General features: G+C 39.8%; 1 protein-coding gene across 1 annotated transcript; it reads right to left on the bottom strand.

The window, feature by feature from the left end:
* Nucleotides 1-6,218: 6,218 nt before the first annotated feature.
* Nucleotides 6,219-14,388, bottom strand: HIGD1A (HIG1 hypoxia inducible domain family member 1A). Its single transcript, XM_019418869.2, has 4 exons — nt 14,257-14,388; nt 8,665-8,775; nt 7,895-8,029; nt 6,219-7,221 (listed from the first exon to the last, which is right to left on the bottom strand). Exons 2-4 carry the CDS (start codon nt 8,759-8,761, stop codon nt 7,172-7,174), a joined length of 282 nt encoding a protein of 93 aa, XP_019274414.1. The 5' UTR covers nt 8,762-8,775; nt 14,257-14,388; the 3' UTR covers nt 6,219-7,171.
* Between the last annotated feature and the right edge of the window lie 3,704 nt (nt 14,389-18,092).

Genomic DNA, 18,092 nt, shown 5'->3' with positions numbered 1-18,092 from the left:
GACTGACTTTTTTACCCAGAATAATTCTTTGGAAATTCATCCAAGTTGTTTTGTGTATCAATACTTTGTTCCTTTTTATTCTGAGTAGCTTTCTACGGTATGGATATGCCAGTTTAACCATTCACCCACTGAAAGACTTCTAGGCTGTTTCCAGTTTGGGGACATTACAAATAAAGCTGATACAAACATTCATGTACAGTTTTGTATATTAATTTTTCATGTACAGTTTGGCTAAGGAATATAAAATGGTGCGGCCTCTATAGAAAAGTTTGTCAGTTCCTCAAGAAGTTAAATGATCCAGGAATTTCACTTCTGGATATATACCCAAAATATGAAAGCAGGGACTCAAACAGATACTTGTACACCCATGTTCATAGCAGCACTATTCAGAATAACCCAAAGGTGGAAACAACCCAAATGTCCATCAACAGATGAATGGATAAACAAAATGTGGTCTATCCATACAGTGGAATATTATTCAGACATAAAAAGGAAAGAAATTCTGACACTTGCTACAGTATGGATGAACCTTGAGAACATTATGCTAACATGAAATGGACCAGGCATAAAAGAACAAATATTGTAGAATTCCATTTATTTTAGGTACCTAGAATAGGCAAATTCATAGAGACAGAAAGTAGAAGAGATGTTGGCAGGGGGGAGGGGAAGAGGGAAATGAGAGTTATTGAAGGGTATTAAGTTTCTGTTTGGGATGATGAGAAGGTTCTGAAGGCAGATGGTGGTAATAGCTGCACAGCATTGTTAGGTGTACTTAGTGTCCATGAGTTGTATACTTAAAAATTGTTAAAATGGTAAATTTTGTTATGTATATGTTACAACAAATTGTTTTTTACTTTTTTCATTTTATTTTTTATTTTTTAAAATTTACATCCAAATTAGCATACAGTGAAACAATGATTCCAGGAGTAGATTCCTTAGTGCCCCTTACCCATTTAGCCCCTCCCCCCTCCCACAACCCCTCCAGTAACCCTCAGTTTGTTCTCCATATTTAGGAGTCTCTTCTGTTTTGTCCCCCTCCCTGTGTTTATATTATTTTTGTTTCCCTTCCCTTATGTTAATCTGTTTTGTCTCTTAAAGTCCTCATATGAGTGAAGTCATATGGTTTTTGTCTTTCTCTGACTGCCTAATTTCACTTAGCATAATACCCTCCAGTTCCATCCACGTAGTTGCAAATGGCAAGATTTCATTCTTTTTGATGGCCGAGTAATATTTCACTGTATATATATATATATACCACATTTTCTTTATCCATTCATCCATTGATGGACATTTGGGCTCTTTCCATACTTTGGCTATTGTTGATAGTGCTGCTATAAACATGGGGTGCATGTGTCCCTTCGAAACAGCCCACCTGTATGTATCCCATGGATAAAAGCCTAGTAGTACAATTGCTGGGTCATAGAATAGTTCTATTTTTAGTTTTTTGAGGAACCTCCATACTGTTTTCCAGAGTGGCTGCACCAGCTTGCATTCCCATGTTACAACAAATTAAAAAAAAAAAAATCAGTTGCACAGATTTCTGTGGGTCTAACCACTCTTTTTTCTAATCCCTAAAAATTAGGTCCTTCCCACAGTTCCATATAGCTCCAACTATAAAGTAGGACCTTTATCTATGCTTATTTATTTTTTAAAAGATAATCATAAGGCCACCAAATAGATTTTCCTGCACTGAAATTATATGCTTGCTCCCACAAATCAGTAAATATAGCATAAGCAGGCAGTGATCCTCTTCTTACTATGAGAAGCAAAGTTGAATTGAATATCAGAAGTACCTGGGTTTCTAACTCTCTGACATGAGTCAAGTCACAAACATCAACTTTCTTCTTGAAATAACAACAGTACTGGGGCACCTGAGTGGCTAAGCAGCTGCCTCTTAATTTTGGCTCAGGTCATGATCTCATGGTTCATGGTTTTGAGTCCCGAGTCCAGCTCCGCGTTGACGTGGAGCTTGCTTGGGATTCTCTCTTTCTCCCTCTCTGCCTGTGCTCTCTCAAAATAAATAAACTTTATAAAATAATTACAATAGTACCGTTTATTACCATGATAATCAAATAGGTCATGAATGTTCTTTGTAAACTGTGAAATACTCTTCAGGTGTATTATTACATATTTAGCTGTTTTTGCCTCAAAATGGAAGCAAGCTTTGCTGCAGCTTAAAACTAAGGCTCCATTAGGCTCTATGCATTTCAGACTTCTCCAATTATGGACTTCAGCTTTGCAGATCCAAAATCTGATTTGGTCATTATACCATAAATGTCTCTTGGGGTTGGACTTAACAGCAGTCATGGTATTAAGTGACTGACATATAAACCAGAACACTAAGCCACTAATTTACGTTGGGGAATTGTGACCCATATCCAGGGCCCCTCCCTTCCCAGAATCAGACACCCACGAAACCAAACGAGTCATCAGAAAGATATTGTGAGCATGGATTCAAAGCAACCAGAAGCAAACTACCTTGAGATATTTTTAACACTCATCACAATCAGGAGCCTCCCCCGCCCCCCCCCATAAAAATTGTTCATTTTCTCCAGGTTCAAGATCCTTCTGGCTGGAAGGTGCTGTCTCTTCAACTCACCATGGATTTGGGCTTCCTTTGTTGGCTACCAGCCTCTCATAGACTCCCCCTAGTACACTTTTGTTTTAGCATAACACCATTTTGGCTATTCAAGTCTTAGTGTTTGTATGTATGGTGATCTCACCCATCATATGCTGATTTTATTAGGAAACTCAATGTTCTGCCAAGATTCAGTAGTCCTTGCTTCCAAGGGATCTCTCTGATGGATGAGATCTACCCTGCTCTCCTCCAAGCCTTCAACACAATGTATTGGTAATATATTTTTATATTTTACCCCACATTTCTCAATTTCACTCTTAGCTCATATCATGGTCTTTCATAAACACTTGAATGAGTCACCTGGTCTCAGTAATTACCGTTTTTTTCCTATTGCTTAGGTCCCCAATGCCTTGTGTACTTACTAGTTTTTAATTTACCACCTTCACAGTAAAGACCATTTATATGGGGGGATTTCTTCATCTTTCTTCTCATAAAGGCCAAAACAAATACTGAGAATTTTCATATATGAAGAAACCTGAGGAAGAAGCAGCTACGGAATATTGGCAGGGGAAATGGACCTCAGACCTAGGTGGGTAATGAATGTGTATATGTGTGTGGTGGAAAGTGGAAATGAAGATAAGAACAATTATTTATTGAACAGTTATTCCTTTATATACCTGCCTTCCCTTCCATCATGCAGTTTCTCCATGTGACCAGGCTCTTGAGTTCTAGGTCATGCTCTGCCACTTTTTAGTTGTATGGCCTTGGGTAAATTACAGCTTTCCTTTCCTATGTTGGTAAAGTCAGGATAATACATACTTCTGCATTTTTGTGAAGAACTAATAGAAGACTATTGAAGCATTTAATACACCGCAAAGCAGTGCACAAAAGTATTATTATAGTGGAGCATGCATTGTGTTTTCAACTCGTCATGGCAAGATGTGAGAGAAAGGAAAGTCTACTGTGGCCTAGAGAGTTCAGAGAAGCTTTACCAAAATAGAATTTGGGTTAGGTCTTCATGGTGTGCACTTGAACTGCCTGGGACTGCGGAAAGGGAACATTCAGGAAACAGGTAAAGCATGAGCAAAGATGTTGGGGGCGGTGGTGAGCACAGGGCTTCAGCGCTGCTGGACAAGGTAGCAGAACAGGAGCTGAAGGGCCTAGGTTTAAAGTGGTACAACAGGAGAAAAAGGACAAATCTGAGTGACGGGAGACTCTGCTTATGAAAAATTGGCAGGATTTGGTGAGTGCTTTAACAGTGATAGAACAGGAGGAAGGGAAGACATTTTTAAGAGTTTGAGCCCAGAGTGTGATAGGGGGAGGTGGAGGGTGTCACTGACAGCAATGGGTGAGCCAGGAAGGGGCACCAGTGGGGAAGACTGCGAGTATGGCTGTGTGTGGGCTGAGTTTAAGTGATAGGCATGCAAGGCCTCTAGCTTTCTTCACTCTAGCTGAAAGGCACGATGGCATTTCCTCCTCACGTGGTAAAATTTTAGTCCGTGACACTTCAGAGTTACACTGGGGACAGGAAAAAGACCAAACACCATTAGAAAAAGCTCAGAATACTACAGAGAGGACCTGTTCCTGGGTTCCTCTGAGGGGACCAACTGGACACTGATCTCTAACCCAGAACCATTTATCATATCACTGCTGAATTTAGAGAAAACTTTTCTAACTTTTGTCTTGCTAAAAACAAATTATTTATTTCAAATAGGATCAAGTATATAAATAACTGACAGTTCTACTATTTGACACAAGAGGACTTTAAAATACCTTATGTTTATTCAGCTTTCTTCTGGCCTAGTAGGTATGTTACAATGGGCTGTAGGTTTACATGGGGATAGAGCCTGTATTTCAAGCTCCTGAAACTCTCCAAGTAGCATTTACTCATCTGTGAGGCAAGAGGTTTGCCCAGCATGACCAATCCCCTACTCCAAAATCCTGACTCTATCATACAGAATCAGAGTGTACCTTGAAGATGTAAGTTCCAACTCTTACCACCAGATGTCACTGTTGCTCATTAGAAATAGATCAACTCCAGGGGACAGCAGGATCATAAATGTAATAAAACCAAAACCTACTTATCCCAATTAGTTCAACATTTACTGAATACCTATATAAGCCAGGCACTAATGCCAGGTACTTTAGGTCATCGTGCCCTCAAAGAGACTAGAGGAGACACGGAAACAATCACTCATCATCTCTCCAGTAACCTGCAACATTAAGCCAAGGAATCTCAGTGAAAAATCAACATACCATCTCTTTTAGGTAAAACATTGATTCCTCAAGGATACTTTTTCTGACTCCAACCCCAGGTTAGGTCCCCCAAGCTCGATGTTACTGCTGCAACCTATACCTAGCATTCATCATGCTTTTTGTAATCACTTAATGGCAGCCTTCCCTGCTAGACTATAAATTGAGGGCAGGGCCCATGAATCTCCTGTCCTGCTGCATTCCCAAGCTTATCATAGTAACAAGGTAATAGCAGTCATTTATGGAATATCGATGCATCAGGTGCTATGCTAGTCACCACTGCATTTAACCTTCGCAAAAATCCTAGGCCACTGATCTTGTCCCCATTTTACGGATGAGGAAACCATGGCTACTTGGCTAGTAGGTGGCAGAACCATGAATCCAGGACTGATTCAATAACACATAATACCACATGCATTTTAGCGACTGTTAAGGACTTCCATTATTTGATGCCAACCTATTTATCCAGCTAATGTATCACTCTCTTCCTTGGATGAGCAACCCCACCCAATTAGATAATGCTCAGTACCATTTCACACTTCACTCATTTGCCCTATCCTCTGGCATTGGTCTGGATCAACTTCTCTCAAGTTAGCATTTAGCTTAACAGAATCAATAATGTACTCATCTATTAGAACAATAATTTTCTGAAAATTGTTTCCAAATGTGTTCTTCTACAGAAGGCTTATCCTTCATGAAACAATTGTTAGGATTGCCTACCAGGATCTAAGGTCTACTGGAACCTGAGAAAATAGTTCCTAGTAATAGCTTTTATTTTTAAAGCACTTTTTCACAGACTCATATAATGACCTATAAGCTACATAAAACTATATACATTAACTAGTTCAACTTCTTATTTTATACCTGAGATTGAGACAACTCAAAAAAGATTTGATCCAGGTTATACAGTCAGTGGTGAGTCAAGACCATGCTATAACCTCTTGTCTAATTTTATTAATTTACGATAACTGCTGCCACTCCAGCATTGATTTCACAAAGGCCAACTTTTGTAATACCTGTTGGCACCCACCACTTAACTGCCCAGGTTCTAGTCCCAAACCAACAATCCTCTCTAGCTATGGGACCCTGGGTTGGATATTTATACTGTTCATGCCTCAGTCTCCTCCTGTTAAATAAGAATCATAGTTCCTAACTCTTAGGGTTGTTAGGAAATCTAAATGACATTATACATGAAAAGCACTTAGAGCAGTGTGTAGCACATAATAAATGTTCAATAAATGTTAACCATTATTCCTATTTAGTAAATATTTTTTAACCACAGTTCCTACCAAAGGTATAAGACATTCTCTCTTTTCTTGGAACTTGATCCTTGTGTTACTTTGAGGAATGATTTATTGTTTCCAAACTGAAAGAAATACAAGACGACTGATGTGTTCACTTACTTTAATAACACTACATTTACCATGTTATCACCATGGAATGTCAATTCAGGTTAGACAAGAAAATTCCACAAGTGCAATAAAGCATTCTAAAGTATACCAAAGTTTGTGTATAATGTCTGACCAAACCACCTTGCTGATAAATCACTAATCACTTCGATTATAGGTAATTTGTTACATTTATGATTCTTACAAAGAAAAATCAATTTCATACATTTAAAAAGTATTTTTCATTTACCTTAGAATTAGTACTTAAAACACACATTTCTATTTCAAGATGACATTTAAAAATTATTCTAATACAACAGCATAAATATAATTCTGCAATTATAAAAAAAGCTAAACTGGGACCCATACATTATTCTCATGTTTACATATGATGCTGAAATAAATACTACTTCTAAGCAGCTGTTATCAGCTTTTTAGGTTTGGTTTAAACACACACACACACACATGTTCAGTTGTGGGGAAGCATATTCCATGCGCTGCTCTGAAAGGGGTCTAAGAGCCAACCAGCCCTAAAAACTGAAGTACTCAACCAGTCTGCAAAACAGGCAGAAAAAAGTTAAACAGGATTCCTACATAACATCAAAAGCATGTGATAATCTGCAACTGGGAGGACTTCAGGATTGCCAAGTTCTCTTTACAACTCATTTCATCAGAAGGCTTTAAGAAGATGCATGTTTTACCACTAACAAGTACATTTAAAAGTGACATGTTTCTTTTGTGCTAATTTGACTCTCCGGAATGACCTAGCTAACTAGTCATTAGTAATTTGGTTACCAGGCAAATTGAGCCTGCAAGAAAGGAAAACAATATTTAAATTACCATGTTATTGTCTGACCCATTCAAACCATTTATTTTCAACATAAACATATAAATTCAACATGAGATGTCTGGAGCAAGCACCACCAACAAAACCAAGACAGCTGCTCGTCTTCTAAGGTTTAGGTTTTGCCCAGAATTCCTTATACATGGAATAGCCCATACCTAAAGAAAAAGAATGCTAGTTAAGCATTTAAATATTTCCCGTGACATTAAGAAAATTGAAAACAGTTCATAAAATAGCTAAAAGTAGCATCCTGCTACCATGCGATATTTACAAGGGGAGCAAGACCCTAAACTGCTTACACTCCTGCCTTCTTAAACTATTTACACTTCTAAAATTCTTTTATATAGTTTCCCAGGTAGCTCGGACTATTGAAATACTTGTTTTAAAGAACAATCAGTGTTTATCTTACAACTTTAAAAGGAGTCACTCTTGCTACGTAACATCAAGTAAAGCCAATAAAAGAATGTAATACTTATATTAATAAAAATCTTTCCCACTGTCAAAAATTCAGTGAAATAGCAATCATATGTCTCTCCCAGATAATGGATCTTACTGGCAACCTATATACATATCTAGACTCCTCAGTGAAATTATAACTTCCGTGATGCACAGAATTACCTTTTCTTTCTTTAAAATATTAGTAAGATATATTACAGACAGTAAAAATAGGTCACTACTGGAACTATTTTTATTAATCCAATTTTTATGTGAAAATAAATATAAGTGACATTTACAAACTACTTCAAAGTCAGCTACAAGCTGCCTTGTTTTATTTACAAAGAAATCTATTAATGGGAATTACAAACTTGAAAATTTCCTGTAGGAACCTACCAAGAGTCATTGCTCCCACAACAAAGCCTTGGGCTGCCACGCGCATGTGGATCAGATGAACAGACATTTTAGTATTTCCCCTGCTCTTCAATTTATATAGTCCATACGCAACGATTGCTGCAAACCCTGCCATTCCTGTAAAACCAATCGTCACAAGCATGTCATGCAAGGGGGCAGGGAACCAAAATGACTTTACTGTCAATCAATGTACTTTTGACTATTTTTATAAGGATGCTTTATGAGATCATTAATTAACATACAAATTGAGTTTTTAATTTTCCCCCCTCAAAACCAAAACTCCTTAATTGGCAGCAAAATAGTAGCAGATTCAGACAGTTAAGATCATCTTCAAAATGTGGGCTGTGGAGCCAGTAGATGCTTTAAGAGTGTCAAGGGAACTTTTACTTTCAGTCCTATTTCCCTTCCTGAAGGGAATCAGTTAATATAGCAGAGACTGTAATAAATCATAACTGTGAGTATAAGAGGTTTTTTTGAGTCTTGTGAGTCTTTCTAGCAAATCACTGGACTGAGGGTGATCTTCAGGTCCCCCAAAACAGTCGTTGAAATAAGAAAGAGTCAATAAAAGAAGTCTGAATACACACAGAAGAACTTTTTATAGAGAGTTCTATCAGGCCAGTCTTACGTATTTCAACAACATATGAAAAAAATATATGAAAATAAATGCTTTCAGGATATGCTTGATGAACTGACCACATTTCTACTGCGCTAAAGCTTACAACAGACTGATTATTAGAACATCACAAGCTTACCGATGGGAACAAACGGTGCCTCCCTAGCTTTTCGGATAAGTTTAGATCCCTGATCTTCATCATATGAAGAAAGAGAAACATCTGTGCCGGTTGACATAGTGACTGAAGAATCTGAAAGAGAATTTCCAGAGGTTCTGCAATTAAAAGGATCTAGAACACTGAATGGCTGGATGTACTTAAAATACTTAGTTTCCACATAAAAACCTAGTGTGTATCCACATGAAGTTTAAGAAGGATTTTTTAGAAACTAACTGTATTTTTAACCCATAGCTACCTTTAGGGAGGGCTGTAGTTATTCCCACCTACTGTTTTGATGTTTATCCAACACAACCAATTCCTTTTTAGCACCACGTCACTGATAACAGTGAAAACTTTTTTTTAACTGAAATAACTTTTGTCAATTAAAATAGTAGCTATTAATTTTCTGGCTATTTTCACCCTTAATCATCTTCAACTTAACAACTTCACTCAAACCAAACCAATACTCCTTACTGCTTCTTCAAAACATGTTGAATACCCTACTAAGCACTTCTAAGTGTAATTTTCACTGCTTTCAACTGGGACTGACTTACTGACTCCAACATGCTACCTGGTTCAGTTCTCACCTCTGAATAGTTTCCAACCTATTACAGTAATCTCTATTATTGATGGTGGCTGTTTTGGGAAAAAATGACAGTCTGAATAACCAAAATTTCTACTTTAGCTCATTATTAAGGACAAAGCTTTTATTTTATTTTTTGTTTTTGTTTTTTGTTTTAGGACAAAGCTTTTATTTTAAATACAACTGCTAGAAATGCCTCTTTTTAAGCATAATTTATGTTCAATTGAACATAATATAGCCTTTTAGTTTTCTACTTAGGGTTATCATTTCTACCATCACTGCAGCAAATGAATAACTGCAGTGGCCAAAAACTGAATGGCCCCCAGGGCTGTTCTTAATTCATCTTTTTTTTAATGTTTATTTATTTTGAGAGAGTGAGCAAGCGAGGAGGGGCAGAGACTGAAGGAGAGAGAATCCCAAGCAGGCTCCATGTTGTCAGTGCAGGGCCCAATGCAGGGCTCGAACTCACAAACTGTGAGATCATAACCTGAGCTGAAACCAAGAGTCTGATGACTAATGGAATGAGCCACCCAGGACCCCCTTAATTCATCTTCTTAATGAATGAATATCTCCTAAGCTTCAGTTCTACTTCCCTTTCCATACCTTACATTTCCTGGGCCTCCCTCTTAAAAATTTCTACCTTCTTTTATATTACCCCTGTAAGTGGTACCAAAAAAGGCAAGATACTAACCTGATCATTATATGGATAGGGGAGGGGGGCAGGAAAAAAAAGATTCACTTCCATTACCACAGAGACCAAAGATTCCATTCTCCCTTTTTCAGTCATATCCCTTTACACAGGAAGCTATTTAATAGGCGTTTCATCACAATGAGAAAGTAACAAATTCAGTTTCACCTTAGTCACAGTATATACTTCCTTCTTCACTGAACTGATTTAAATTGCCTGTAAACTTTACCCAAGATAAAATAAGGGAGTCAAACATAGTATGCAAGTCTCTGATTAGTGTCATTTACAGTAAAGTCAAAAGTCAACTGCCCATCCCACTACCCATATAACATCTCACCTTCATTTCTGGGTTTTTCAAGTGCACCATACTCCCTTCAATAATAACTCTCACTCAACACTTTGCTATTCCAGGGGGTGTAAAGAGTAGGTAAGACCCTCAAAGAAAATCCAACTCTAGAGGGGGGCGTAGTGCTTAGTTTGAAAAGTGAAATCATCTTTCTAAACCCTCATCCCCATTGGGAAGAGTCCAATTCTGTCATCTGACAGAGAAGAAAACCTTAATCTAGAGTTGTGCAGCATCACACTGCTAAATAGGAGGAAACTCAGATTAGAACTAGACTTTCTCTTCTTTTTTTGTACTCCATCACCTGCTAATTGAATAAATCCCTACTTACTGAGCTTTTATTATATACAAGGTTCAACAAGCTCTAAGTTCAGGACGCTCACTGTATATGTGAAGAGTTAAAACAAACACTGAAATAATTAATGGTTAAAAATTAGATTTTTTTTTTTTAAGGGACACGAAAGAGCATGATTACTTGCCAAGAGCATAACAGAGACAATGAGAAATGAATTTAGAGTGTGGTATCTTTTAAATAAAGTAGGTTTGGGAACTTTCAGAGAAATATTTGAAACTGGCCTGCAAGAAACTACATAAATGGACTAGATGGAGAGATTAAACATTATATTTTAGTCCAGTATACGCTTATTTGTTGCTTTCAAAACTAACTATAAGCTTCTGAAAGGCCTAACAGCTCATCACAGATCTTCCTTCCACCTTTCTTGCCAACGGAATCCCACATTATAACCATATTAAATTTCTTAAAGATGTTCTCTATACCTCAGTGTCTCTGCACAAGCTGATTTCTCTAACACTTTTCCTTCCTTTCCATCTCCTTCAGATATTTTTCCTAGCTAACTCCTCCCATTTTTCGAGTTCTAATCTTTAAAAAAAAAAAGTTTATTTATTTTGAGAGAGAGAAAGAATGAGCCAGGGAGGGACAGAGAGAGAATCCCAAGCAGGCTCCATGCTGTCAATGCAGAGCCGATGTGGGGGCTCAGTTCCACAAAACATGAGATCACAACCTGAGCTGAAATCAAGAATCAGATGCTCAACTGAGCCACCCAGGCTCCCCTCGGGTTCTTATCTTAACTGATGGCCACTGGAAGTCTTCGACTTTCCGAGTTTATGATAATTGCTTCGGTTATGCAGTCCTATAGGACCTCATGCTTTCTCTATAAAAACTTTCTCGGAAGTATCTGCTTCTCTTGCTAGAATCCTTGAAGTCCTGCCCTGCTTATATCTATCTTCACTGCCTCACACACTTGCACATAGTAAGCATACCACAAAATATTTGTTGAATAAATTTAAAAATAATATACTGCAACAATTAAAGTTATTCTCGGGTATATTTTATTTAGGAATATTTAGTGAAAGCAGTAACAATTATACACATTTGTAGAGTTTAATTGGTCAGTAAGAAAAACGCCAAACTGTATGTACCCAGGTGCTTATTTAATTCTTATATTAAAGAAATGATAACATGAGTGGGGCTCGGTTCCTTGCAACCACAGGAACCTATTTTATAAAACTATTCTATAACACAATCCACTTTTAAAAACTAGCATCTTCTTTTGCAGATACATTCATTTTTTTCCATTTGCCTTATTTATCCCTAAACTAAGAAGTCATTTGGGAATTATCTCTAAAAGCAAGAAAGTCAGTAATCTTTCTTCTAATCTCTCACATCTGGATCACTATAATTGTTCAACAGGTCAATGGAGCAAAAGTTTTCTGTCTCCCTCTTTCAGGAGAGAGGGGATGGCAGTCTCTCTCCTGTACATAAAAGAAGAAAATCCATTGATCTCCATTCCTCACCTATGATGGAAGGTCATAGACGGGTAGGACATTTGATCTGGTTTTCAGAAAGTAATCCCTAGGGTAAGAATACGGGTATGGGGGAATAATTTGGTCACTATTTGCTTTAAGTGACTAATAACCTGTCTTTGATCAAGAACACCTTGTGTGCACATCTGAGGATAAAATAAAGAGGAATATTAAAAACTCAACACTTATACCAGATTTATTGTACTATACTTCATATTACATTTTTAGATCATCTTATACATTCTAATATACTACATATTCATAACACTCCTTGCATGTAAGATTTTGATAATTCTCTTCCTAATTTTCATCTGAAAGTTTCCCAAATATTTATGATTTACAGCACATAAAGTGAAAATGGCTAACTTTTAAAGTATCAGGATCAATAACTATGGGTGATATAATTTGAGAATAACCACCGAGATGATTAATCCATGCCAAAAGCCTAGCTTTACAGACAGAAGAAGGGTTATGAAGGGTTATATGAACTGCTCAACACCAAGAATACATCTCTGGCAGGGTAAAATTAGAACCCAGATCTCCTGATACACAGTCCAGAGTTCTTCTGATTGACAATATATTGACAAAGCATCAATCTTATGATGCTGGTAATATAATCTGAAAAATATTAAAATCCATTCCCTAACAAAAGCTTGCATTTCTTTCTTTGAATTGTAAAAATATGCAAGTCATGCATAAAATTAAATGGAACTTCCTTCCCCAGTGACTTGACTCTTCCAACAATTTGAACTGTGCTTTGAATAGATTTTTTTTTTCACTAGCACCACTTCTAGATTTTCCTTTATTTTAATTTTCTCATCTGCCCATAGCAATGAACCCAGATCTGTCAAAAAAGCTGAACAGGTACAAAAAGAGCCATTGATGACCAGATAGTCAAAGTCAGTTCGAAAACACTACTGTCTAAACTTACTAAGATACTACCAAAGACCTTTCCAAATGCATGGGAACCTAGAAAAGACATCAGGGAGATGATGTAACAGACTGAAGGATCTTCACAGCCCGTCATTTGGTCACAGGAACTATTAACAAGGGCTTCAAATTTTGATTTTTCATCGGTCACCTGTCAGCTCGTTTAAAATGGCTGCAAAGGTCCCACCCTGGAGATTCTGATTTATTGAGTCAGGGGCAGGGCCCAAGGAATCTGCATTTTAAGAAGCCCTCTTCAAGAGATTGTGGGGCACAAGGAAGTAAGAGATTCCCTGGTATACAAGACTCAAACATGTTTGTCCTGCTAGGGCCTGGTACCACTTCAATCTGTCTGAACTTTTCAATCTAAACCGGTCATACTCGAAAGTGCCTGGGTACTTCCCGAAGCACAGATTCTTGCGGTGGGGATTACCCCATACAGGGAAACAGCTGCTGCCCACACCGGTACTAACAAGAGAAAGGAGACTAACACCGCCGAATCATTTCAGCGGCTCCCAATTCTAAACCCGCGCTGTTTTCTAATCTCTAACCGCCAGGCTTAACTTTCAGGAAGAAATTTAAATGCCTTCACAGATGTTTATACAGGGCCTGAGGCCTTCTTACCTCCCTAGGGTAAGAGAGGATCGCCAACGGTGGGAGGAAATACGGGGTCGTAAAGAAGGGTAAGGTCGTGTGGTTTTACGCTCTCAACCTTTAGAACCTCCTCCCCTGTCTCTTCCCGTGACCTTGTCGGGACTCTGCGGGCCGGAGCGCTCGCCCTCCCAGTCCCTCCTCACCACCTCGCGGGCCCACTCTCCAGAAGGCTCCCTGCTCCAGCTACCGGCTCCCTGAGGTCGGCCCCAGGCCTTTCCATGGGTCTCTCACTACTGCCTCTCCCCGAGTCTTCCCTCTCGGCCACGATTCACTCCACAAGCTTTGGTTTCATCCTCTCGTTGGCTCCGTATCCCCTCACCCGGCAGGCCGTCAGGCTTTGTCTCGGGACCCCCAACTTCCCCTGAACCACGAGGTCGGGCCTGAGACCCTCCAAGTACACCTCGTCCCGTTCAACCTGGGCATCGCCCCTTCCTCCCAGCCCCGCGGCCCCCAACACTCCCAAGGCGCTCTCGGCCCAGCCAAGCGCTGCACCACTTCTTCCCTCCCCACGTTCAGCAGTCCTCCGCTCCCAAGACTCCCTCAAGCTTCACTTGCCTGCAATGACTGGAACTCTTAAACTTCAGTCGATTGTCAAGCTCCAACCGGTTTCAGGCTCTCGCCCACGCCCGCTGTAAAGCCGGCTTCTCTTTGTCCCGCCCACACCTGATCCTAACCAATCAGAAACCAGCGGCCGGCAAGCGAGGGTCCCGGTAGGGGCGTGCGCGTGCGCGGTGGGTGGGGCAGGTCCCGGATTGGCTGGGGGTGACGCGCGCCGGCTGTGGCTCAGGGTCCCCGGCTCTCGCGTAGGGATAACGTCAGGGGTGAGAGTTCGCCGTGCGAAGTTCACGCGAGGACTCCAGCGTCCCTGGCTCTTAGGCTGGCGGGACCTCAGGTTTCTCTCGCGTTTTCTCCCTCGTGCGGCGGCGGCTAACTCCGCGAAGGCTGTATCCCGAGCGCGGGCCTGGCGGGGACGGGCATGAGGGGTTTCGGTCGCAGCCAGTTCTTGGGAGGCTCGGGGGAGGACGTTCCGGCTTTCACCGGCGCCGACGGCGGCGGGGCGACGGAGCGCTCGATCCTTTCCGCTCGTCTAGTGGTTATCTGCTGCCACGAACGCGTGCTGTGGAGCCTCTCGTGGAGCCCTTGGGGCTTGCACTCTGGTGGGGGGCAGCCATTAGTTGCAAGCATGGGGTCACTAGAGCGGTGGTCTGACCCAGAACAGGGGAGGTTTCTCTGAGGAAGGCAGTGTCTTGAGGTGACAGTGAACTTCCAGGGAGGGAGCCTCTAGTTTGTTCGTATGATAGATAACCAGCATCTGGCGAGCTGATGCAAAGCGTCAACTGTGCCGTAGGGAATATATCTGTGACTAAATTAGAATCTCTTAATGTTGCCGTGAAGTGAGACAGGTTGCCAATGTTGTATCACACAGGTAGGAACCAAGTGCCGTGAGCTCCGGATTCTGAAACTCTTTTTGTCTCATGATTGAGTTAAGACACACGTAGGAAACATTCGTGTTATATATGCTGAATTGAAAACGTCATACCTTGGTTTTATTATGGTATGGCTTTCAGCTACTTGAAGGCACCTACTTGGTCTGGTTCACGCCCATATTTCCTGGAACAGCCTTGGAGCTCAGCTCAGTAGGAGCCCAGTGATGTTAAATGAAGACATAAGTGATGCAGTAATTGTGGGGCTTCAAAAATAAGGGGGATAACCAGAGACTTATTTAGGATAATTAAAATGACAAAAGACCCTGAGGGACTTGAATATGAAGGTAAACCCGAAGTCATTAAGCCCCGTGATTCTGGAAATACAAAGGCTAATAGCAGCAGGGAGCTGAGCGTATTCATTCCTGAAGGGGATTTGTACAAATCAAAGGAATGTTAGCTTCATTTGCACATTTCCAGAGAGTGAGATTTGGGATCTGGGAGACTTGAGTGCCAGCCTCAGGCTAGCCACAAAGTAGTCTTGACCTTGGGTTTTACTTCTCAAAACTTCACTTTCTTCATCTGTGAAATGGGGGTAACAGTGGTGCGGTTAATGAGGAAAATGTAGGTAGAGTGTTAGCACAGTGCCTGGCATGAGAAGTGTGCACTCTTACTTTAAAAGTTCCTGTGCTGTGCGCATTGTGTGGAAAGAGGCAGACCCTGCCCTAGTTGTATGAGAAATTATCTCTTTCTGATTGGTATATAGAAGCCAGATCTTGGTAAATGATAATGATAAATATCTGAAATAATCAATGCAGAAGATTTTTTAATGGAGGTTATTCTGTTATACTTCTTTCCGTGTTGTGTTACAAGAAAACAGCAGTGACAGCTGAAAAACCATTACGTCTTTCATCATGCAGACCTAATTGATAGCAAATGTACATCATGTATTATTCTCCTTACTCTGTCATTTAGAAGTATAATTGATGCAGAAGACTTTAAAAAATTATTTGGGTTCTCATGCATTAAACTGACCTACTTGTAATTTATAGAAGGAAAGACAGCACAAGAAGTGTCTGCCTAATTTGCTAATTTCTGCCCTTTGGAGAGCCTTTGTAACTTATGTTCTAAGTAGAGGTTTACACACGATCAATCGTATCTCCTGTAGGAGAAATGCGCTTCTAAACTCACGTCTATTTAAGCTGAGACCCAGTTTAAAGCTACACTACTCTTTTTTATATTCTTAAAACTACTTTGTGATCTTTATGGAATTTTTTCTAAAATTTTGAGAAAATTGGTAATAGCTACAGAAATTTTAAAACCAGAATTCAAAGTCACCTTCAGCAATTATATTTCTTGGTGTGTATATTTTGTTGGGTATTGTACTGGATTTAGAAGTTAAAGACTTAGTTCTTTCCCTGAGATGATTTACAGTCTGATTAGGTAGAATGAAAAGATACAGAAAAACACTAAAAACAGTCTATGGTAAGTGGTTTCAACACAGCCTCAGGTAGATACAGTGAGCGAGCAGTTTCAGAGAAGGCTTCTTGGGGCTGGGGTTTGAGTGAGTAAGCTTTGAAGAATGACTAGCTTGTAAATAAATGGGGAGACTATTCCAGAAAGAGAAAACAGTGGGCAGAGGAATAGCAGTAGACTATGGGATTGTAGCTCTCGCATGGACAGTGAATGGGGAAATGGCAAAATTTGTGACTAAAGCAGAATCAGAATGATGGGAAGTAGGCTTAAGCTACATTGGGAAGGACTTTAAATGCTAATTAAAGAAGTTGCACAGTATTCTATCAGGTGGCCCTTGAAGGTTTGGGAGTAGGATGTTGACCAGAATAGTTAGAATATATTTGAGGTAGATGATAGTGTAGTAGAATGGTTAGAAAGGGAATATCAGAAAGTTAAAACCCATTCAGTGTTTAGCTCATTATATTATTTGTATTGAAGCCGTATCTGTGGTCTTAAGGATATGGAAGGCTGCCACATGCAGTGGCCTCATCCCTCTACCTCCTTGACAAGAACCACTATTTTGAAGCAACGATAGTTCTTACAAAGCAGTTCCCAGGCAGAATCGTCAGGGACCCAGACCATCTTAAAATCCATGTTAGAGGACTGCCCTGCAGGGCTACTCAATATGCCACAGCTCTGTACATTTTACATTTTGTAGATTCATGGAATAGTACTTAAGGTGTTTGTTTTAAACAAAAGTAAACTTCCCAGGTACATTAATAACGTTTTAAAGTTTATTTATTTATTTATTTTGGTAGAGAGTGGGGGAGAGGCAGAGAGAGGATCCCAAGCCAGCTCCATGCTGTTAGCATGGAGCCCGATGCAGGGCTTGAACCCAGGAACCATGAGATCATGGCCTGAGCTAAAGTCAGAGGCTTAACTGACTGAGCAACCCAGTGCCCCAAAAGTTTTGTTTAAAACTAGGTAGGAGCTTTTAAATAAACCAAGATTCTGTGGCAAAAGGTAATTGGGCCCCTTCCTGGACTGCTTATTTAAGTCTATCAAGTGTTTTATGAGAAATGCTATTTCTCCCCCCAGAAGGAGCAGCTGCTAATCGTATCAGGCCACCATGTTCTGCTCAGGTATGATAGTTTCTCTTTTTCACAAATTATATATGCCAGAACATTAAGTCTGAGGTACCTAGTCCATCACTCTGCCCTTTAGGAAGAGTAGTTCTAAAATGCAATCTCAAAACTCTCCACATGGGGGGAAGTCAATGTCTCCTGCTTTTATATCATTGGTTTCACTCAACTATGTAAAATATTTTTCTATTAGTAACGAGTATGGCAGTAGGATTTGTGTGTTTAGATAGTGATATTTTCTGTGGTGAACAAAAATACTATACTTGAAACATTTTAGTCTTGAATTAATTTTTCCACCAATGCACTAGGTATTATTATTGTTCTGGGCAGCAACATTCTTCTTTTAATTTTTTTTTTTTAACGTTTATAT

Source organism: Panthera pardus, unplaced genomic scaffold (genome assembly GCF_024362965.1).
Source record: "Panthera pardus isolate Hobbes unplaced genomic scaffold, ASM2436296v1 HiC_scaffold_16, whole genome shotgun sequence".
Classification (NCBI taxonomy): Eukaryota; Metazoa; Chordata; class Mammalia; order Carnivora; family Felidae; genus Panthera; species Panthera pardus.
The sequence above is the reverse complement of the archived record's forward strand: the minus strand, read 5'-3'. Positions and strand labels throughout refer to the sequence as shown.

What these genes read in the sequence shown, in the direction of transcription:
- HIGD1A (XM_019418869.2), bottom strand. Translation starts at nt 8,761, where the DNA reads ATGTCAACCGGCACAGATGTTTCTCTTTCTTCATATGATGAAGATCAG. An exon ending in GGCACCGTTTGTTCCCATCG is followed by an intron (nt 8,030 to 8,664) that starts GTAAGCTTGTGA and finishes TTGGTTTTACAG; the next exon opens with GAATGGCAGGGTTTGCAGCA. An exon ending in TGTGGGAGCAATGACTCTTG is followed by an intron (nt 7,222 to 7,894) that starts GTAGGTTCCTAC and finishes CTTTTTCTTTAG; the next exon opens with GTATGGGCTATTCCATGTAT.